At 35.6% G+C, this 23887-nt stretch overlaps 1 protein-coding gene across 2 annotated transcripts; it reads left to right on the top strand.

Annotated features, from left to right (window-relative positions):
- The first annotated feature begins 714 nt into the window (after positions 1–714).
- On the top strand, positions 715–20358 carry LOC126818099 (peptidylglycine alpha-hydroxylating monooxygenase). Of its 2 annotated transcripts, none has more exons than XM_050545304.2 (13): positions 715–911; positions 4815–4926; positions 5650–5701; positions 6250–6337; positions 7549–7670; positions 10788–10877; positions 11067–11115; positions 12797–12861; positions 14902–14982; positions 16072–16148; positions 16926–16979; positions 17464–17513; positions 18410–20358. In XM_050545304.2, exons 2-13 carry the CDS (start codon positions 4828–4830, stop codon positions 18741–18743), a joined length of 1161 nt encoding a protein of 386 aa, XP_050401261.1. In that variant the 5' UTR covers positions 715–911; positions 4815–4827; the 3' UTR covers positions 18744–20358. The 2 variants fall into 2 exon arrangements, with proteins under 2 accessions (XP_050401261.1, XP_050401262.1); XM_050545305.2 differs by lacking the exon at positions 715–911 and adding an exon at positions 3911–3997.
- The last annotated feature ends 3529 nt before the right edge of the window (positions 20359–23887 follow it).

The raw sequence follows: 23887 nt of genomic DNA, 5'->3' as shown, positions 1-23887 counted from the left end.
GAGAGAGAGACAGACAGAGAGAGAGAGAGTTTAACGTCCACTCGACATAAACTAGGTCATTTTGTGAATAACATATGGTTCAATTTTATTTCAATAACTCGTTTGCGCGTAGGCGTCTGTAGCAGTGGGAGGAAACCGGGGGACCCGGAGGAAACCCACGAGGTTGGACAGGTCACCCTACTCCTTGTCTCTTACAACCGGGGAATCGAAACCACACCAGTTGACTCAATGACAGACCTTATGATACATCGGCCACCCCACCCCCACCCACTCGCCCCCGCAATAAAAGACAGAATCACTGTGTCATATTCAACATCAACAATAGAGCTCTGTATCTCACAGGCCCACGCGTAATAATAAAAGACAAAATAACTATATTATATTCAATACGACCAATCTCACGTGTATTAATAATGAATAAACTATATAAATAACAGAAAACAGAGATTTATCAACTGAAAGATGAGACAGCTGGTTGTTATTTATACAAGTCAATGTTAATACAGTATCATATAAACAACAAAAATCTAACAAATGAAATACTGTTTGACAACTGAATCATAACGCTCTGATGACCCCGATCGATAGGATGTTCCGTCTTTCTTTCTGTCTATTACAACGATCGGAAGATATCGATTTTAAAGTATCACTCCTCGTGCTATCATTGGCGGTTTCCATGACGATTCCATACGTCAAATATCTATTAGCGGATTTCTATATTCCGTGTCATGGCGGATTAAACTACATGATTTTCTGTGACGTTTCTGATAAAATAATAATAAAAAGATAATAACGAGTCGGACGGCACGTATATCGCCGCCATATTTTTACTTATCTAGGACTGTAGAGATTTGTACCACTCTGGTAGTTGGTAGAGAGATTATAGAGACCAGAGAAATCTCTCTTTGTAGGTATGTAAATAATTATTATAATATTCTATTAGACAATAGGCAATACTGATTTCATTAGGGAGATCCATATCAATAATGACTTCTGATTACTCTTGGATGACAGTATGTTGATTTAATTGAAGTATAAATTTGTCAGAATCTTATAGGATACCAGACTTTATACATGCTTGATATATTGAGTTCCAGTTTATTTCATTTCTAGATCTTGAGCAAGCCAACCATATTGTATATTTTTCTAAGCTGTTTTATTGAAATTCAATAAATAGAAGCATTTCCGGATGTCGATTACACCTCAGTGAATTGTATTTCAGCGTGTAACATAATATCTATATAATTAAATATATATATCGCCACATGTGTCATGGTGAAAATCTAAATGTGTTATACATGTAAGCCCGTTAAGCAAGGGGTAAACATTGTGGGGGTTGGTGGTACGAATATGAAACCACTGACGGTTGATGGTTTACAGGCCGAAACCTATCCAGTCCCTTATGGCTAGATGACCGAGTGTGCATGTGATTATACGTCCGAAATTGAATAACAGTGTCAAAATTAGCCAAACCATCAAGTCACTCATCGCCAGGAGACCAAAGAATTTCCTCATATTGCAATTCAAAGTAAATCCATAAAAGTTCGACATATGAAAATTTGATAAGACCGTGAACATTAACATTTAGTTAATATGAAACAGTAATTTCTTAATTATTTTTGAGAGATTTTTACGATTTGATGGGTCTGAACCAAAAGGTATTTAAATAGAATGAACGACAAAATAAACGGCTCATTTGGAAGTGTGATGGTGGAGTAGAATGACTTTAAAACCATTTCTCACTTGTTCTAAACTTGCAGATTAGCACGATTTGTGTCAAAGATAAAATCTATTTCATTGGATTTATACTATTGATTTGCTCCCGGCTATGACATTAAGATAAGAACCTGTTTTCTGTCTTCTATACTCAAGCAATTTATTGAAATAAAATCGAACCAAATGTTAGTCCCGAAATGACCTAGTTTGTGTCGAGTGGGTGTTAAGCTCTTAGTTTCCATTTAATTGAACTGATTTGTTTGATATGAATTATGTGACATATCTATTTATCACACGTTTATTATTGTTCGTAGTGTCATAAACTGTTTCGGTACCACACCAGTTTATTGCAGTCATTCACAGCTTTGTTAACGATTTTATGGTATTTTTGTTTTCAATGATTACGTGTGTAATGGGGGGGGGGGAATTTCAAATAATTCCAACTGCAGGTCAATGTGTACCACGGAGTTTCGTATCGTCCGAAGGATTGGACACACTTTCTTTGTAAATCCCCACATGGACCCAACACACGATCCTCCGACAATTGAGTTTCAGACTACTTCTCAGAGGCCCGGTGAAAAGGTGCTGCTCTCAAACCAAACTTGAAACACCCGGGTTCAATTCCGGTGTTGAAAAATAATCCTTGGCAGTTGGAATTCCATGACGAGTAGGCGGAAACGCTGTTGTTCTAGCAAAATGTCCCTCAGAGCAGACTGCATGGCGTTTGGGGAAGAACAATAGCAGGTTGAACCCCATTTCATTTCGTCGACCCATCTTCATTAGCCAGGGTGAAGTAGAAAAGTAAGACGTTAAACCCCATTTCATTTCGTGTCTTCATCTTCATTAGCCAGGTTGAAGCAAAAATGTAAGATCGTAAAGAACTTTTCGTTTTATTTTAACATTTCATTTCACAATGGGAAAAATCCATTTTAATTGGCATATTTTATTTAAATATTTACATAATCTAAAAAAAAAACGTTATTTACATTTTTAACATGTGCTTTGATAAAAAGAAAACTAAGCCACTTGAACCGTCATGTTATTTAGGTCGAGTAGAGGACCACATTGCGGTCGAGGAAACATCTTTATAGTCCGTATGAAAAAATCTGGTCAATTCTGGTAATTTACCAAAATATACTCAAAAACACACTTTTATGGATAACAATTACTATGGTTTGGCTGACAGCCACATCTCCATATTAATGTCTACTATATTCTTTGAATGGCATTTAGTAATTGGAACATAATGAAAAACACATTTTTATGGATAACAATTACGAACATAATCAAAAACACACTTTTATGGATAACAATTACAAGTGTTTTTGATTATGTTCCAATTACTAAATGCCATTCAAAGAATATACCAAAATAGACTGTCTAATATACCTTCATTTGTAATTGATGCATGACTGAATGCCTAGCGTCTAGCCGTTCAGATAGGAAGAAAAACCGAGGCCTTGCACGGAAAACAACCTCTTGGAAGTCGATTAAGACTAGGCGGAAACTCCATTTCATTTCATTTAATTGACATTTGAACAATGGGTAAGGATTCGACCGGGAGCCCAGGGGGCCAACCTAGCTGAAAAGTGTACCAATTTTTTCCTATATGTTATCAATGTATGTACATATATCTGGTATCATCAGAATGTAAATCTGCCAGGTTTCCGGTGGTGGGTGTGGTATTCCACGCCCGAAATGCCATGCACCCCAACTAGGCTAGATTAGCTCAAACAAAAGTGTACCACATGAAAATTGTACAGCAGTGTACCGTACATCTTCAGGTGTTACACTCTAACAGACATTTCGATTTCTAGTGGTGGGTTACCCCTGACAGAGCTATGTAATTGTCAGACATTTGTAGTGGTAGGGTATCCGTGACAAGAGTTATCTAATTTCCAGTCCACAGCTAGGCTAGATTAGCTGAAATCTGTACCACCTAAAACAGCTTTGGAGTTGTTCAGTACCACCACAGGAATCATGAATGACCACTGCCAGACAGTTTGTGCGATGGGTTACCCCTAATAGACACGCCCCAAAATGCCACGCCCCCAACTAGGCTAGATTAGCGGGCACTGTTCCCGTGTTCTAAAAATTAAATTTTTAGCCAGGATGCGTAGAATACTAATATCAAGCACGTATGACGTGAGTGAACTTGAGCGCATAAGGCTGCTCGTTCTTTCTCTACGACATTTTTAAGAAATTCTACAGTTTCACGTTTATTTTAGTGTTTGAATATTTGCATGGATAATTCTATGACTATATAGTACTCACCAATAAGGTAATTTTAGTGAAACTATTTGAAATTTGTGAATTATTGGAGAAATAAGATGTTATATGATTATTTATAGTGATCATTCATGTGTATCATTGTATACAAACTCTGTCTAGGTGGTGAGCGATTTCTCTTCATTGAACAAACTCACTGATAAACATACTTTTTAGCGTATGTTCGTGCTCATTAGCCTAGTCGGAGCAAAACAGTAGGGCGTTAGGACGTTCAATTCCATTTCATTTCATCCTCTTAATAAGTTTTTCATTTTAAAAGATCAACATTAACTTTTTGCACGGTCTTTTTTTTACTTCAAATGTTATATGAATTATGAATTAGACATTTATTCACGCGACAAGTCGATAATCAATTCTCTAGATCATCTGACTACCGTGATTTTGATGAATCAAAACACGATTGCCATTTATTGGTTTAATTGAAAAATGGATAACCGAGACTTTGTTTATTATCGTAGCCATGGTACTTGACAATCGAGACTTCCCCCAGGGAAAAAAGTAATTTGACTGAAATTTTCGATATATTCATTTTTCATCATCTATTTTGGAACTACAAGAACGGACAGCTCTTTATTTAAATCTCACATAATGCATCTTTGATATGCAAATCCTCTAATTATACATGTATATGCATACTATGTCACCGTTGTATTAATTATGACTTGGTTTTTTTTTCATAATGCATTTGTATTAAACGTCACCTGACTTAGGTGCACCGGCCATTTCATATCCAACCTTATGTTTGTTGTGGTATGGTAACATATATTACCGTTCTTGTATTTTAAATATAATTTATTATTGAATTACAGATAGTGATTAAAGATGGGTGCTATGATTTTATTGATCGTGGCATTAATCAGTGGCTGTCTGGCCAATGGTGGACAACTTGATCTACGCATGCCTAATGTGAAACCGCAACACGTAAGTTGACATTGACAAGTTAAGCCTATATTAACTCGTACATGTGATAAAGAAATTAAGTTATGCTGTCTTGGGACTGTTACTGTATTATAGAAAAAATAAAATGCGCTATCATCTGTCTCTGATGTTTGTACTGACAAGTTCTATTGCATTATAAATCTATTCAACATCCTAGTCTCATTGCATCATTTCAGCAGTATACCTTGCAAACTATAATTATATTGTGAAAGACGAATCTCTAATAATATCAGTGCAAAAATGATTCAATTCCATTCCGTGTTTACAAAGATATGTTGAATTGTGAATGGAATTTCATGGATCTATGTGTTGAATACTATATAAGTCCGTCGCCATTTTGATGTCCGATCGAATTCAAGCCGGGGGATTATAGCATTGATATTTTGATTTTGTTTTCTCATCAATCTGAGTAAATATTAGCGTGAATTAAATCATGAAATATTTTATGTTTTAGCAAAAAATGCAAATAACGCAATGGGACTTTAATCAAGAAAAGCTGGTTTTACATAATACATATATATTATCATTGATACGGCTCTCGATTTTAACACAACCAATTGGTGATCGCGTCTTTGCTGAAAGACCAGCACTGCAATACACTGGTCATTTTTTATATTAAAAAGAATAATAGCCTAATGATAAAAATCGCTTATCACTGACATTATCACCTTAAATTAAAGAATGATATGTCAAATTTTATTTCAGAAAGACACGTATTTGTGCTTTACAACCAAACTCAACAATTCCTTATATATAAGTAAGTCTAGTTTATATAGAATAATGCTTCGGAAATTTAATATCATACAGACAATGCTCAAATAAAACGAAATGGACTTTAACGATCTTCCCTTCTACACCAAATGGGGCTGATGAAGGCGGGGCATACACCATACAGTTTGCAATCCGGGGAAGTTTCCCGGACAGCGGAGCTACGGACTACTCTTACTTCCAATTCCAACTGTCAATGGTTCTTTTACGAGCACGCCAACATATACACGGGACCTAGGTTTTTCGTCCCTACCGGACGACTAGACACTGTTCCATGTCAGCCACCCCCATCCTGCTCCACTCACAAGGGAACACCACACCGGAAAACCCCGTGGTATTTCCTAGGCCAACAACAGGAGCGGTCCCGAAACACTCTGGCTAGATAATTGAAATCTTTATGACAAATATCAATCAAACTAGTTGCCCGAATTTCATTAATAATGCATGGTACTCCATGGTACTCCATGTTAGTGTTTTATTTTTATTGGAGGCAAATATCTCATTCAAACTAAAAACTAAACTGTTTTTTATTTAAAGCTGGATTTGAACCACATGCAAAGATGCAGACTGCCCATCATATGTTACTATATGGTTGTAAATCACCTGGAAAACAAGACAAAGTGTGGTAAGTAATATTGTATCCTGTAATATAAACTGAAAGGTGTGATGATTTAAGAGGGTTTAGCATACCCTTATTTAGTCAATCAGGCCAACCTCGCGGCGTATAATAGTCCTGGATCTGACTATGGTTCTGTAGGAAAGTTTGAGTAGGGAGAATTATTTTTGCAGAAATGTTTAGTGGGTGCCAAAGAATAAAACTCAAACCAATTTTTATGTGAAAACATGGAAAAAGTTCAAAACGATTCTGAATTATAAGTCGCGTCTGAAGAACGGCTTATTTTATTCCACAACATTTGGGGGAGGTGTTATTTGAGTGATACTTGTAATAGTTTAATTGAAATAGTCTTATCCGAACGACTATACATATGTCACTTCCAGATTCTCGTCCTGCACCACTGAAAAGACCACAAGACCCCCTTGTTAGCCAGCCAATGTCGTATTTACTTACTATATAGAAACACACAATAAACGCAAACCATCTTTAAAGTTAACATTATAAATAATTAAAAACATCGATGGGTAATTAAGCTCACCTGTCGATATCTTAGAGGATCCACATGTACGAATAAAAGACAAACTATAATTGACTCAGCTGTGGTGATAATAATGTGTAAATGTTTAGTTAATTATTGTTATGTTTATCCGCTGATTTATGTTTGACAATACATATTATTCATTATTTTATTTACAAATGATTTCATATACGTTATTTCAGTTCCTCAAGCCCTTGCCATGTTTTGGATAAAATATTGCTTTTAAGACAATGTGATTAAAACACAGATCCTATTTCGTTTCGTTTTTTATTGTTCAAAATTTCGTTTTACTTGTCTTTACCACACTAGGATCTGGAAGAGTTGTTTATAACCCGCGTTCTGGATGATGTGAGGGATTAGGCAATGAAACGTTCTATTACGGCCAGTTTGGTAACCCACTAGAAACATCAATGTGATTGGTTAATAACATGTCTGACGTCATAGGTCCAAAAGCCGCTCGTATGACCTCTGACGCGACCTCTCACTACAACTGGTCAGATCTTCATGTAGTAGAGACCATCGAAAGTATAAAATGATCGAAACGAAATATAAATCTGTATTTTAATCAGATTACTTTAAAGAAATTAAGACAATTATCGCATCAAAATGATTTTCTAGTATTGCGGATCATAAATTATCATGGAATAAGATGTCGGTACTATATTCATCTACATACTTTCAGGAATTGTGGGGAGATGGCGGCATCAGCCAACAGTAAATATAGTTCTGGTCCCACGTGTTCTTCTGGTACTAAGATCATCTTTGGTTGGGCAATGGATGCACCTAGCTTAGTACTTCCAAAAGGTAAACAAGAGTTTTGCTAATTAGAGTTTTAGCATAGAAGAAGATAACTATTGATGTTGTAACCATGGTAGCATATCCAATACTTCATATCTATGAGCGTTTTTCAATGCATATTCATTGTTTTCACTATCTATGGAAACGTTTTATATATCTGTTATTAATTGTCTTATCTGGATTACACGTTTTAATCTTTTAACCTAAATACAACAGCAGTTCAAGATAACAGTATTCAATAATAATTGCTATTATAATCTCTATAAAATTGGTCAGGTCTAGTTTTATGTATCTGGAACTATTCCCTTGTGTCGTATTACAATACCATTACATAGAATAAATGTTACTATCCTCTCTCTTCACAAGTGTAAATATAATAAATCGTTTGCGTCATAGTCAAATCACGCCCACCTGAGACCCCCGTGCTGGTTTCACAGCAGTTACTCGTCATTCATTCGAAACGCCAGTATTTAACTTAATATTTAGTCATTGTTTACATTTATATATAACCAATTATTTTACATAAAATCCCATGAGCTTTGACTGATTTGATGTCCCCGTAACTAAGGCTTCATTATTTGTAATTATTGGGTGGCTACAGCGATATATCACACCTATATCGCACCATGTAACTCCGTTTAGATTAAACAATACTAGTCGATTATCATATAACAGAGTGTTAAATTAAAGAAGTTTTACATGCATCTCCCTAGAGCCCATGTCTTGTCAAAGAAGTTTTCCATGGACCCCATGTCTTGTCAAAGAAGTTTACCATAGCTTACCATAGAACCCCTAAATATAACCAAACAAGTTTACCATAAACCCTATATAGACCCCATGCTTTATCAAACTACGTTTACCATGGATGTCACATAGTTTACCATACACGCTCTTTCATGTCAAAACAGTTTACCATAAAGCCTATGTCTTGTCAAAACAGTTTACCATAAAGTTTACCATAAAGCCTATTTATTATACACCATGGTATATTTTAAAAAAGTCTGCAGTCAATATATATATATAATTGAAATTAAAGATGGCAAAATAAAACTACATTTTTATGCTAACGTTTTCAACGCAAAAGCCGCTATTCAGGCATTTATTAATACCCCCGTCAGACCTGGGTGGCGTCCTTTTTGCGCTGCTACGGCGACGGAAAATGGTCTCAGAGCGCGTCAACATCGCCATATGCGTGGTAAAAGCGTGGTGTAAACACCAGATATTGTGCTATGGTCTCCATGGTCGCCAATGATCGCCGAGTCACGGCGTTGTGTTCACCTTTGCCGGCGACCTTGTGCATTTTCTGGTCGCCATACGATCGCAGCAGTGGAGTGAAAACGTTAGCATAAAAATGTAGTTTTATTTTGCCATCTTTAATTTCAATTATATACTACCAACGAACAGCTTTAATGAACTATTCTAATCGGTTATTTTATTTATCGATTTAAAAAAAAAATCTGTTCTTGTATAGTGAACATTTCTATAATATAAATTTCTATGTAGATGTAATGTTATTTCAATTAAAGCACACAGGCGCGATCGATTGTAATCTTCTGGTGCTAAGGTCCTTTATTGATTAATGCCACGAATAGTCTGTTTTAAACACTATGCCGTCATGTAGCACTCTTATTGATGGCCAACAACACTTACTATTACACTAACAGAAAAATATCGTTACCAGGGAAACGACTCCATTAGCGTGGGTGTTCAGCTTGTTTGTTTGAAAATATCACGCTTTCTGCGAAGAAACATATTTACTTAATCTATAATACTAGTATATTATTAGATATTTATACAAAATGGGTGTTTAGAGAATAGTTTAGATAATGGCCTGATTAACAATACAAGGGGGCTTAGTGGTAAAGGGGGTTGGGGGAGGGGGTCTACAGTGCGGTACGAAGATCTTACTGCTAGAAAGGCGTAGTACAGTTACTCAATTTAATCGTAGCCACAGCCGTAGATTTCTGAACTGTAGCTAAAGCCCTGCTCGATTTAACCGTAGCTACAACTATGCAGTAATTAACCGGATCTACAGCCATCCAGCAATTGACCGTCGCTACAGTACAACTCTATTTAACTGTAGTTATTAATTATCCGTAGCTATAGTCATACAGTAATTAACCGTAGCTACAGCCATACAGTAATTAACCGTAGCTACAGTCCTTCGGCAGTTAACCGTAGCTACAGTCCAATTCTATTTAACCGTAATCAGTACTTATCCGTAGCTATAGCCATACAGTACTTAACCGTAGATACAGCCATACAGTAATTAACCGTAGCTACCGCCATGCAGTAATTAACCGTAGCTACCGCCATGCAGTAATTAACCGTAGCTACCGCCATACATAATTAACCACCAAAAAGTTACTTAATTTGAGTTTCTGAAAGATCTCTACTACTCTCAATATAATCAACTTGGTGTCAACCCACTCTTGCTACTGTAGCTGTTATGCGTAGCTAGATTGTCTTATTTCCGTTTAATAATCTTCGCGCGCGGATTTAAATCTACCCAGGGTATTTAATGGATTTCTGCGATGTCCTTTCTTGTTTTGAACAAACATTATAATTTTCAACAATCTTTTATATCCCTTACTCACACATTTGTATAAAAATGTAATCAGATTAAATGGCTGTATGGGTATAGTATGTTATGGTTTATCCCCTATTTCTTTCGAGTACGGTATGGGTATATTTGATAACAAGCCGAAGCTTATATTAAACATGCATTATGCAAGAGCTAAATCTGTTTATTGCAGGTCTTTCTTTAGGCCTGAAATGTTATCTAAATTATTAATTAGACATTAATTAACTATACAGACCATAATCAGCTCTCGATGTCATCGCTAGCCTGCAATATTTACTGGATTAGGATCCGATTTGCCGCTCAACTTTAATTTATGATATAATCTAGACTATGTTTTTATCGTACCGACTTTAGTAATGATGATCGAGGCTAGGCCGAAAATTCAATCGCTAAATTCTCAGTTCAGAGTGGATCAATTTGACTGAAATTTTCAGCAAATTCCCTTTACTTTATCTATTTTTAACTATTATAGTGAGAACTGTCAGCTCTTTATCTAATCTCCGATAATGTATCTTTAACTATGTATTATGATTTTGTAGATGTAGCTTTTAAGGTTGGTGGTGACAGTGATGTAGATTACCTGGTATTACAGGTTCATTATAAAGATGTTTCCAAATTCCTCCCACCCAGTAAGTTCAGATTTTTTAACATTTTCTTCATGATAAATTATAATCAGGTGCAAGGGAACTATTTTGTATATCTGCGCTATACGGATGTAATTTCTATTTGACAAGGATGATAATACGAATCTGTACTTTGTTGATTATTGAGAATATCATGACTTTTACCTTTCTATTGACATTTCTTTTAAATTACAGGCAAAGAGACGGATAGCTCTGGACTAACTCTTACAACAACAACGACCCCGTAAGTTTATAAGAATCAGATTTGTATATTTTCTTTACTGAACGTCCAATAGTGGTCATCCGTGTGCGCTTAGATCATAAGGTTTGTCACTGAGTCAACTTGCGGGGTTTCGATTCCCAGTTTGTACGTGACAAGGAGTGAATTCGTCTGTCCAGCCCACTGCTAAAGACTATTACGCGCAAGCGATTGATTGAAATAAAATTGAAAGATATGTAAATCCCTAAATGACTTAGTTCGTGTCTAGTGCAAGTTAACCCTATTTCTTTTCTCTTCTCTCTCTTTGTCGATCATAGTAAAACAGAAATATTTTTAAAATTTTAATATTTCTCACTCTTGCTCATTGCATCAACATCAACATTCCTCAAGCGAAAGAGCGAGCCACACTCTTGAGTTGACCTGACCTATTGCACTCATGTCACACATGTTGGTGTAATATTATAGGGGTTATTTTAGTTCTATGAAAGGTGCTCTGTTAAATATATTGAAGAGGTTAAACAAATGGGTGACAACGAGAAAGCGTCTAAGTAGGTATTTTGCAAGATTCAACTTTCTAAGACTAACTCACAGACAGTCCCTGCCATCTTCAGTTGCTGAAAGTACATTACTATCGCCAAGGCATCTGGTGCACAGATTAGTACAATTAAATAGAATATTGTTGCCCATGTGAAATTCTTACCCAACAATGGTAATTGCCCGCCCTAATAGCTAACATATCCTTACTTTCTATGTAAGAAGGAGTGGGTTTAATTTGCCTTCGGACATTATTTGGAGTTCCTAGGGGAACATCATACCCACAGCCTCCCCCGCTTAGAGGCCGGAATGGCTCTTGCCACAGAACACGCTCTAAGTGATAAAGAACTTATATTTACCTTATATTTAATGGCATAATTGTGTATGTAGTTTCCTGTATGTAACCTTTGCATTATGGATGTTATAAAGATATAAAAACATAGTTAAACCAACAAAGTGTTCCAGTGTCAATAATCCTTGACGTTTTATACACAACGTGAAGTCAAAGTTAGTTCCTAATTGATTGTAGTGTCACATTGAATCTTGAATCCAGTCAGCTGCAATATTGTAACTGCGTCTTATCTTGTCCGTCGCTATCATTGAAGCACTCTTCGAGGCCTTCAAAATAGCTTCAAATGCAAAATTCTCAACACATACCATCGCAGTTTGAATGGAAATAAGTAATTATGTTACCAATAGCTAGAGTGGAACAATGAAATAGTTACCGAACAGTTTTTCCACATTTTCGAGGTGACGTTTAATCACGTTTGTGTTCTAATTCTTGTTTGGCGGTCATTTTAAAAACGACAGAAGTATCGCGTAGCCGTTGGATTTTATTAAATTGTTTGTCAAATCACCAAGTCAAAAGTATGCTGTCCAGTTTTATCACGTACAAGCTGGGAATTGAAACCACGCCGTTTGACTCAATTGAAGACCTTATGATCCAACGCGCACACGTTAACCGCTCGGTCATTCAACCCGCTGAAGACGTTGTACACTTAAAATGATATCTTAAGTCAGAACTGATCGATTTGAATGACTTTAGTACCAGTTTGTTTTTGTGCATTCTCTGAAAGTTTATTTTTGGCTTTCAGTTTGAATTATGATTATTGTGCCTTTAGGTGATTAATGGTAGCTTTTTGCTAACTATAACATATGTATATTTCTATAGATTACCTAAAACAGCAGGTATCTATTTACTTGGATCATCGGGTACTTTACCCAGAAACTCTGTAGGTAAGTAACGATATTTTTATAAAGAGTATATGATTTTAACGATTTTTTTTTCAATAAATCTCTTACCACCTTTTCACTGTGATTTAGATGGGTGATTGATTAATACAGCATAGCTTTTCAATAAATCTCTTATCACCTGTTCATGGGGATTTAGATTGTTGATTGGTTAATAGAGAGTAGCTTTTCCGTATTGTGTGTTGGTGAGGGCGGGGGATGGGGAGGGCTAGATTGTCACGACTCGCGCTTTGGCTGGTCAGTAAACTGGCTTACAGTCTTTGATTCGATCCCTCGTGTTAGCGTAGGTGCTGTGGAGATAGGAACGTGCTCTTAACCCATTGGATTTGCTCTGGTTTCATTGAATAAGAAAGAACCCTGTACATACGCTGAATTTACTAACGTAAGGTTTGTCTGCTATATTATTCACTGTTGAGGCGGCCGTTACATCCCAGTTAACAATCAATAACAACTTGAATTGTTTATAGCCGTATATCTAAAGTTCGGTAGCATTCACAAATTACATACACAAAGATTCATTAAATTGACTGAGGATGAATTATTTTGTATGGAAGCCTAGTACTACCATTCATAAGTCGAAAGTCGAAAAGTAGAAAAGTAGAAGTTACGACAAAATGTGAGGCGACAGCACGCTATACAAGTCAAAATCGACTCGAAAATAGGAAATTAAAAAATAATACACAGCTATAATTGCGCCCCTCGTTGTTTCCTAATTTCTAATTTTCGACTTGCATTTTAGCTTGTATCGTCTTGTCGAGTTTCGACTTAGTCATATTTTTGTATTTAGTAAATCTGATCTTAGTAAATCATACCAAAACTGTGCTAATGTATTGTGTAAAGAGGGTTGAATATCCATTCAATAATTCACTTGCACGTAGGTGTCTTTAGCAGTGAAAATAAACTGGGGTACCCGGAGAAAACCCACAAAGTTGGACAGGCGACCCTACACCCTTGTCACGTTTAAGCGGCGAATCGAAACCCCGCCATTTGATACAATGACAGACCTTGTGATTTCACGCGCACGCATTAAACCACTAGACCACCCAACCCCAATGTAATACGGATTTTGTAAGTTGCTGTATGTTGTATATGTACGGGATAATTGTTTTAAAATAGGCCTAAATTGGCGGAAAAAAATGAAAGCCCGTGTGAACCCTAATTGCACGTATCCAAATGTGACCTGGAAAATCGAGACTACAACAACTTCGGAGGCGAATCTCGAAAAGTCACCAGCACGACAGCAAGCCAAAATGATAGGTCGCTAATAGTGCGATAGTGTTTATTTCCTAATTTCTACTTTTCGAGGTTCATTTTGGCTTGGTATGCATGTTGGCGCCCTCTTACTGACATAAATAAATACAAAAATATGACCAAGTCGACAGTCGACAAGACGGTACACAAGCCAAAATGCAAGTCGAAAATTAGAAATTAGGAAAAAACGAGGGGCGCTATTATCGCGGTGTATCATTTCTTAATTTCCTATTTTTGAGTCGATTTTGACTTGCATAGTTTGCTGTCGCCTCACATTTTGTCGTAACTTCTACTTTTCGGCTTTCGTGTTTTAAAGGGTTGAAAAGTAGAAACTACGAATGGTAGTTATAGGCTTCCATAATTTTGTACATATTTAGACTAGTTATGTTATCAGTTAGCAGTTTCTCTTATATTCGCCACACGACTCAAGTAACATTAGGGTCGAATTGACTTATAATTGGATATCGGATTGACTAACGTAGTGAAAAGGACACACCCTGTTGAAAATTAACTCAGCGATTTGAATAATGCGACATATTTGTTCCATTCTATATCAACTTTTAATTTACTTATCTTACAAAATAATTGTTGTTTAAATTAACACAATTTTAGACTTCGGGCAATAATGTTAACATTTTAAAATTCTCATTATGTAAATGTGTTCACGCTTATGTACTTTCTTTGTAATAACATTATTCAGAAAAGGGTCTTTTAAAATTGGCGGCAAAGTGTTCGTATACTTACCTGTTTCTTTAACAACGTACTTTATTTTAGAATACATGGAGACAGCATGTAAATTTGATGAAGATGTGACAATTCATCCGATGAGCTTCAGAACACACACCCATGCACTGGGTAAGTTGTTTATTTTTCTTAATTATTTTGTGATTACATAGCATACAGATACGATGTATATAATTTATAACTTATATAATTCATAACATATACATACGCCGTATCATACAGATACACGGTATATCCATAGTATAAACAAATGCATATATAGTATATAATTTATAACATATCATGTAAATGCATAGTATATGACTTATAACATGGCATACAAATACATAGTATATAATTTAAAACTTTATAGTACATATACATAGTCACAACATATTATAAAAATATACAAAGTATATAATCCATAACATACTATAACAATATACATAGGTTATAATTTATACCATATCATACAAATATACAGTATTATAATTAATAACATATACAAATACAAAGTATATAATATTTAACATCTACAAATATGATGCCATACAAATACATAGTATATGACTTATAACATATTCATACAGAGTACGTATCTTATTTATAACATGCCATACGACTACATACATTTAGTATATCATTGTATCATACATATACACAGTATATTATTTCTAACATATGCAAATACACATTTATACCATCTTAAACAATTGCATAGTATATCATTTATAACATGTCATACAAATACATAGTATATAACTTGAAACAAGTATACGTGTTTTAGGTATATGTAACATGTATGAATGAAAATTAATAAATACACTTAAAGGACAATATTCGTGTCAGTCATTATCACATACGTGATAGAACTGGTTAAACACATTCAAAATATAATTTTAACACAGACATCGTTGCTACGATAGACGTGTAACGAAGATTTCAAGAAACGGAAGTGACGCAAAAAGTTAAAAACAAGAGTTATCCTTCTATATAACTGACTGATACACGGTCGAATTTCTGCTCACTGATTTTTCCTTCAAAGACCAAAATTTATAACATGTGTCCTTTAATTGTCCTTTAAGGTTAAACAAATAGAACACCTGGAACATACAGTTACCTAGAAGATGCGACTTCTGTCAGGGACTGGACCTGGAATGGTGTAATATAAATGTATGCAATCACTGTGTAATATCTTTTCATGTTTATTTTCGTTATCAGGACGCGTTGTATCTGGCTACAGGATACGAGATGGTGAATGGACCGAGATTGGCCGCAAGAGTCCACAAAAACCACAGGTAAACTTCCGCTTGTTCTATTGTATCAGTATAGAATATTGAAAATATAGATGCACGGTTCTGAATAAATGGTTCCTCTTCTGTCCAACCTCGGTATCCCAAGTGGTATCGTTCTGTTCATATCCACTAACCCGTGGGTCCATTCAGAAGTTAGTCACAAACTAAAGTTACTTGCCCTTGATGCTTTCATTGGCAACGAAGGTTGATGTCACAAAACAGTTTAGAAACCAATCTTATCGTCATTGTTTAGGTTCCGACCAATAAGGAGGCTTGTACGCTAGATTGTTAAAAAAAAGTTAAAAAAAGAAGTTAGATATCAGAGAAGTGACATATTCACACAAAAATATTTTCTAAAACATGTTTTGGATAGGAAAGATATTTTTATGTCAATCAAAATGGACAGTGGCAAGTCGTTCTGCCATCAAAGGCGGATAATTTGAATACGTGTCTTCCCTGTGAATGGACCAATAGGTTAATGGAGAAGAACGAAACGTGGCCATTGGGGAGGCAGAGAATGTCTTCTACAGTGCTAAACTTCCTTTTAAACGCAATTGGTAGAGTTAATTTGATAAGGGTGGAAGTAGCAATTTCCATCAAAGGAGTGCTTTTGTGTGGAGAAATTAGCATGATACATAATCATTACAGAATAATTGCAAACATTGCATGCATTTAAACGCTTGTAATGCCTTTATGATCTGCAATACTTGGGCGGAATTTTAATATTTTCGTGATGGAAAGGGGATAAGTAATTTCGCCGTGTTTTGTTTTATTTTGCAGACGTTCTACAATGCAACAACGCCTAACATATCTGTAAAGAAAGGTGATATTTTGGTAGGTATAACTAAAGCATTATGAGAAACAAGATCGTTTCTTGAAGAGTAATTAAACGTATCAAAATGCATACAATGAAGGCTAGATCGAGACGTTGGTGGATGTTAATTTGTCATTCTGTAGGTACATTCAGCGACACTCAATGATCCACTTTTAACGACAGAGAAAGAGAGAGAGAAATGGGGTTTAACGTCCACTCCACACAAACTAGTTCATTTCTGGATTAGCATATGGTTCAATTTAATTTCAATAATTCGCTTGCGCGTAGGGTTCTTTAGCAGTGGGAGGAAACCGGAGGACCCGGAGAAAACCCATGAGGTTAGGACAGGCGACCATACTCCTTGTCACGTACAACCGAGGAATCAAAACCACGCCAGACCTTATGATGCAAGGCGCACGCGCTAACCATTCGACCACCTATCCACAAAGTCTAATTTAATATCAAAATGACTGTAGTTTTAATTCTATCAATTTAAATTTACAGGCAGCCCGGTGTACTTACGAAAATACGAAAGACCACCCGGTAAATATAGGGTGAGTATTACATTTATAATATAATTTTTATAACATTGATAGCAGCTTGACCATAGGTTTGAATCTACTGACTGGTGTCGTGTACGAGGTATTGTCACTGACTACTCAATGATGAGGCTGAACGTGCTGTTAGCGTGCAGTTAATGCTAGGTTCCCACTACCGTGCGATGCGTTAGGATATGATTCTCCCCATTGATTCCACGATCTGGTACGTGCAGATACGTTCGGATACGTTTCGATACGATCAACACGATTGCTGCGACTGACCACAATATATGATAAGTCCTCAATCGCAGCACGAATCGTGGTAGTGGGAACCTAGCATTATGAAGTCATTTTCTAAAGATGGCGTTTATCGATTGATCTTATATAAAATTTACAAGGATTATTTACAATTTAAAAGAATTTTATGCCAGGTAGCCTTTCCAAATTAAGGTATACGACAGTTCCATGCCCCTTTAGCTGGGTAGAAAATATAAATTAGAATAAAGCGAAGGGAAGTTTTGGCCGTTCCATATATCTACGTAATTCAAATTGACGATATGCAAAGTCAGAAGTAAAGAAAATAAAGGAAATCTCACGCTCGTAGATTGTTTACGGATTCGCTGGCATGCAAGCCTCATCATGCTAGTATTTTCTTTATCGGAAATAATCTCGCCTACATTCTGGGTTAATCCATTTCATGTAGCCCTAAATCCTAATAGGAATCCATCTCCCCATACTTTCTGGGTTAACCCATTTTCTGCCGTCCTAAATCTTAATAGGAATCCATCTCTCCTACTTTCTGGGTTATCCCTTCCGCCGGGGAGGACTTATAGTATTAATTACAATACCTGGAATTTTTCGAGGAATGCGGATGGCTGTATTAGTACAAATCATGTTTGTATTTTTTCCAGGCCCACAGCTGACGATGAGATGTGTAACTTCTATATGATGTACTATGTTGATGGTGACAAGACAGCTGAAAGAAAATACTGTTTCAATTCCGGACCTCCATACTACTCTTGGGATAATTTCGACGAAGGTGATATGAACCTGGAAGCTATCCCTGAAACTGCCAGCACTGATCCCGAGGGTAAGAAATGGACACGAACTGGTGACAGCACAGATGAACAATGGGGAGAGCAATCTATGGATGAAAGAGACACTGATGATCTATTGAGTTATATTCGCTACCTCGCAAGTCTGACACCAAACCGAGAATCCCAAGATCTATATGACAATTATTGATGAATAAAACATAATTTATGGGGATCTGTTCTAGTCATTGTTATAATATACTGCTATCGTATGTTATCATGTGTTATTTGTCATGTAAATCGTTTTCTTTTAAGATATTTTCCTTTTTAAAAACCATGGTTCTTCTGGTGGACCATATTCCCGAAGCAATGGGATTAGGTCTAAGCAAACGAAACACGGCGAGGAGTATGCTGGTGGACGGGCAATATTAAATCACACGCTTAAAGTCTTTATTTGGCTTTTACTGCAATAAAATTCATATCCTATACTACTTTATCAACCGGGAGCAACTGGCTATTCGAAAAAATAATATTTAGGTCTACACATTCGTAATCAAACAAATTTTAATATGATTACAGCACAAATTATGAAAGGAATATATCTTTAAATAAATATGAAAATTTGTATTATTATTATTATTATTATTATAACGATTGTTTGTTTATTTCCCCATATGTACATGATTATTGCTATCGTCATATTCGTTTTAATCTCAAGGGGAGAGGAAGGTGGGGGGGGGGATTTTGTGATTCCGGATTTGTAAATAGACAATTTTAAAAAAGCGAAAAAAAATCGGATATTGTTATTGTATAGTATTCTCAAAATCTTCCCTTTGTCAATTGCTTTCTCATAGGTATACCTTTATTATTGAACACACCTGGGGATGGGGTAAATTTACTTTCAAAGACCTGCCAGTGGTAAGATGTCTGACAGTGGTCGGGAAACAGTTCCTTGTATGCTATATCAATTTCGTACATTAATAATTCGACACTGCATCTTTAATGAAATCATAAACCATGCACCCTAAAATTAACTCATAAATGTATTTTGTGTATTTGGAATTGCCAGAACTTTCTTCTGGTGTTATCGGGATTCTATTTTCACATGGTGGTGGCGAGTCAGTGAGTTATAACATGGGGTTATATACCATGACGATATTTAAGGTTTCTAGATTTGTCTGGTGTGGGGGGAGCGAGGAACCGGGGGCGGGGGTATCATTTCTGTGGGTCCATACATAAACTGATGGGAAAAAGACTTTCAAAGTTTCAATGATCAATTGTCTTATAAATGGAATTATGACAATGTACTAGCATAAATGCAATTAACCTATTTTTACTATGGGATATCAAGTTTATTTATGTGCGGACCCACAGAATTGGCAATACTGTGGGATTATGTTTTGATGGTTTTTGTTTTGGTGGAAATCATGATTAAAAAGGTGCTGAACGTATAAATAATTAACTTTACTTATTTGTTGTTGTGACACTATGTGATATACATAAGGCAATAGCTATTTTTTCAAACTGTCAGTAAATGATCTGTGTTACATCAAACAACTATTGTAGTACATACTATAAAATAATTTGTGTAAAATAAAAACTCTTGAATATCAAGATCGGACAGGCACATTTGCTTCGAGGCGTCACTGAAACTGTTGTAAATAATTATTCAATGATCTCAGAATATTTCGATTTCGATTATCTCCCTTTGGAAACATCAGGCATGAAAAGGATAATTGTGGTATTAATATCATTTATTAAACACACCGAAATATTATAAATAATGTTACTGTTTTATTTTTGAATCAATAAACTATTCGGCTGTTTTATTGTTATCATTACTAAGGGCGTCGCTAACCATAACGCAACAATAATAACATAACACTGTGACATAGTAAAGATTCCCTTTGGTATTAGCGAGCCGCAGGCCTGGCAAGGATAGTGCTAGGTCGTTCGGGTGGGACGAAAAACCAATGTCCAGTGTAAACGTTGACGTGCACGTAAAAGATCCCATGACAGTTGACCACAGTGCCAATATCCAGGCAAAATTTCACCACGTATTAGCTATGTCGGTGCAGAAAAGTAGGACGTTAAATCTCATTTATTTTATTTCTTTTTTTATCAGTGGGGAAACATAGTCTTATTACCTGCCTTGCCACACATGTACTAGCAAAAACGGGATGACCGCACGGCATATAAATAATTACACAAGTCCACGGACACAATATATACAATCATTTAAAACAACGTCCGTCCAAGTTCTGTTATAATCCCGGCTCTGTAATGGTACAGGCTTCACTCCAAATGAAAACAAACGAACAATAAGGGAAACAATCCGAGAACAAATGGGGATATTTCCAAAACATTGTATTATATTTTTGGTAAACACTTTAGAGATAGAATCTGGTTTAAGTGATGACAGTCTGCCCATTGACAGATGTATGAGATTGGGAAGAAAGAAAACAAAGAACAATAGAACAGAAGATTCTACTAGTCAGATAGGTGAAGATAAAGACAAAAATCCCATACCACGAGGTATCCTAGTACAGTTTAACCGATTAAAACATAAAGAACTTATACTTTCTGCAGCAAAAATACATTTGAAAAATAATTCTGATGTAAATGTTAGGGTCAGTGAAGACTATAGCCAAGATGTTAGAAATAAGAGAAGAGGGCTTGTTAAGCATATAAATGAACTTAAAAAGAAAACCCGAACATAAAAGTGAAACTCAATTTTGATAGATTAGTTATAGGGCATGAAGTTTTCAAATATGACATTCTGAATAAGTCTGTGTATAAAGTCGGTGGTATAAAATGATGGTTAGGCCAGGGTCCAAGCACTCAATGTGATGATGTAAATAGTTCTTATGATATAAATTTCATAACATGGAATATATGTGGATTACAGAGACTTAAGAATAGAGCAGATATAATACAGCAGCTGTATAAGTATGACTGCATTTGCTTACTAGAGACATGGGCTGCAGAACAAAATGAATACGATGGGATATTTAATGACTATAAAGTATTCTCAAATATTGGACTAAAACATTCTAAATTTGGTATCACACCTCATGGCATATGTGTATATGTGAGTAGTAAACTGAAGAAATTCATTAGGAAAGTAATTATAAATTACTGTAGTATTATTATTATCTTTAATCAAATTTTGTTCCAGACAGGAAATGATGTTCTATGTTGTTTCTCATATGTTCCCCCGATAAATTCAAATTATTATGAACAGGTACACGATGGAAACTGTAATGGTATAGATATTATAGAAAATGATATTAATGAAATAACGGAAAATCATGCTGAAGATTTGGACATATTTCTATGTGGGGATCTAAATTCCAGGACATGAACATTAAGTGACCATGTAGACATACAGGAGGACAAATTCCTCCCTCTAGGATATGCTTCCAATAATAGTTCTGAATATGATACCGAAGCTAGAAACTCCAGAGACCAAACGGTGAACACCTTTGGCAGGTATCTCATAGAACTGAATAAAAAGCTAAATATTCACATTGTAAATGGTAGGGTAAAGGGAGATAATTTAGGGGGATTCACATATATGTCCCATCTAGGTAAAAGTCTGAATGATTATAACATTGTCTCATCATCACTGTTTAAGAATATAAATCATATGTATGTTTCAGACATTAATATTTCAGATCACTTCCCAATTATATGTAGTATAAACTCAGCCTGTATTAAGTCTGGAAATCAAAATGTGTTAAATCAAAGATTGAAATACAAGTGGGGTGTACAACATCTGTCACAATTTAGGGACGCATTAATTGATAGTAAGTTAAATGGAGAGTTGTCCAATTTTATGAATGTATTAAAGCAAGATATAAATGGGGCAACAGATATTCTATGTCAGTCAATGCAGAAAGCAGCAGAGCCTATGGAATGTAAACATAAGCCCTACAAACAATCTTATCAGCCATTTTGGTGGAATAAACTGCCTTCCGAAATGAAGGCATTGAAATATCAAAATCTGAATAATTTTAGAAAGACTAGAACTCATTATGATCTTCATGTATATTTAAAATCAAAAAAGGATTTTAAAAGTTGTTGCGCTTCTAGTAAAAAAAATGCTGCCAAGAGGAGAATAAATGAAGTTGTATCTATCAAAGACTGTAATGATATGTGGAATAAACTAAAATCGTTTAATAAATACAAACAAACAAATGTAATTTCAGCTGAACAATGGAGTGAACATTTTCAAAATCTGCTACAAAAAAGTGACATTCAAGGTTCTAATCAGACAATTCTTAATGTAGAATCAGAAATACTAGATGAGTTTATTACTGATGAAGAAATTGTTCACTCATTGGGTCAGATGAAAAATGGTAAAGCAAGTGGAGAAGATGGTTTAGTAATTGAAATGTTTAAGAATGCACATGATATATTATTACCATATCTTAATTCCCTGTTTAACTGTATTTTAAGTCAAGGGATATTCCCAGATAGCTGGAGTAAATCAATCATACTCCCCATACATAAACAAGGAGATAAGTCAGTACCGACAAATTATCGAGGAATATCACTCTTGAATGTAATGGGGAAAATTTTCACTAAAGTCCTGAATAACAGACTTGTATTATGGGCCGAATGTGAGAAAAATAAATTGAAAGAACAACAGGCGGGTTATAGGCATGGGTATTCCACGGTAGATAATTGCTTCACACTTTACTCACTCATACAGAAATATCTAAGCAAAACCAAGGGCAGAATATATTGCATATTTGTTGATTTCACAGCCGCGTATGACTGTGTTCAACATCCTCTTTTGCTATATACTCTTGCTAAAAACAATATAAGCTCCAATTTTGTCCAAGTTATAAAGTCTATGTATGAAAAGATGAAATCGTGTGTCTTATTTGAAAATAGCCTTACAGATTATTTTGAGTGTTCTACTGGAACAAAACAAGGTTGTATGTTAAGCCCGATATTATTTGTAATGTTCTTGAATGAGTATATCAGTATGATGGATGCTGCAAATTGTCAAGGTATATTTGTTGATAGTCAGGTTCCAAACCTCATGCAGTTACTATTTGCAGATGACATTGAGGTAGCAGACACAGTAGGATGCTTACAGAAGCAGATCGATGTGCTGGAACATTTTTGTCTCAAATATCACATGAAAGTCAATACAAATAAAACAAAAATAGTGGTCTTTAAGAGGGGCGGTAAGGTAAAAGCAAATGAAAAATGGACCTTCAAAGGTAAAGAACGACAAATTGTAAAAGAATACAAATATTTGGGCCTCTACTTTACTAGCACCAATAACTGGCACCGAACTATCAAATCACTATGTCTTTCAGCAGAAAGAGCTCTGCATCC

This window comes from Patella vulgata, chromosome 4 (assembly GCF_932274485.2).
Source record: "Patella vulgata chromosome 4, xgPatVulg1.2, whole genome shotgun sequence".
In the NCBI taxonomy this organism is placed as follows: domain Eukaryota; kingdom Metazoa; phylum Mollusca; class Gastropoda; family Patellidae; genus Patella; species Patella vulgata.
The sequence above is the reverse complement of the archived record's forward strand: the minus strand, read 5'-3'. Positions and strand labels throughout refer to the sequence as shown.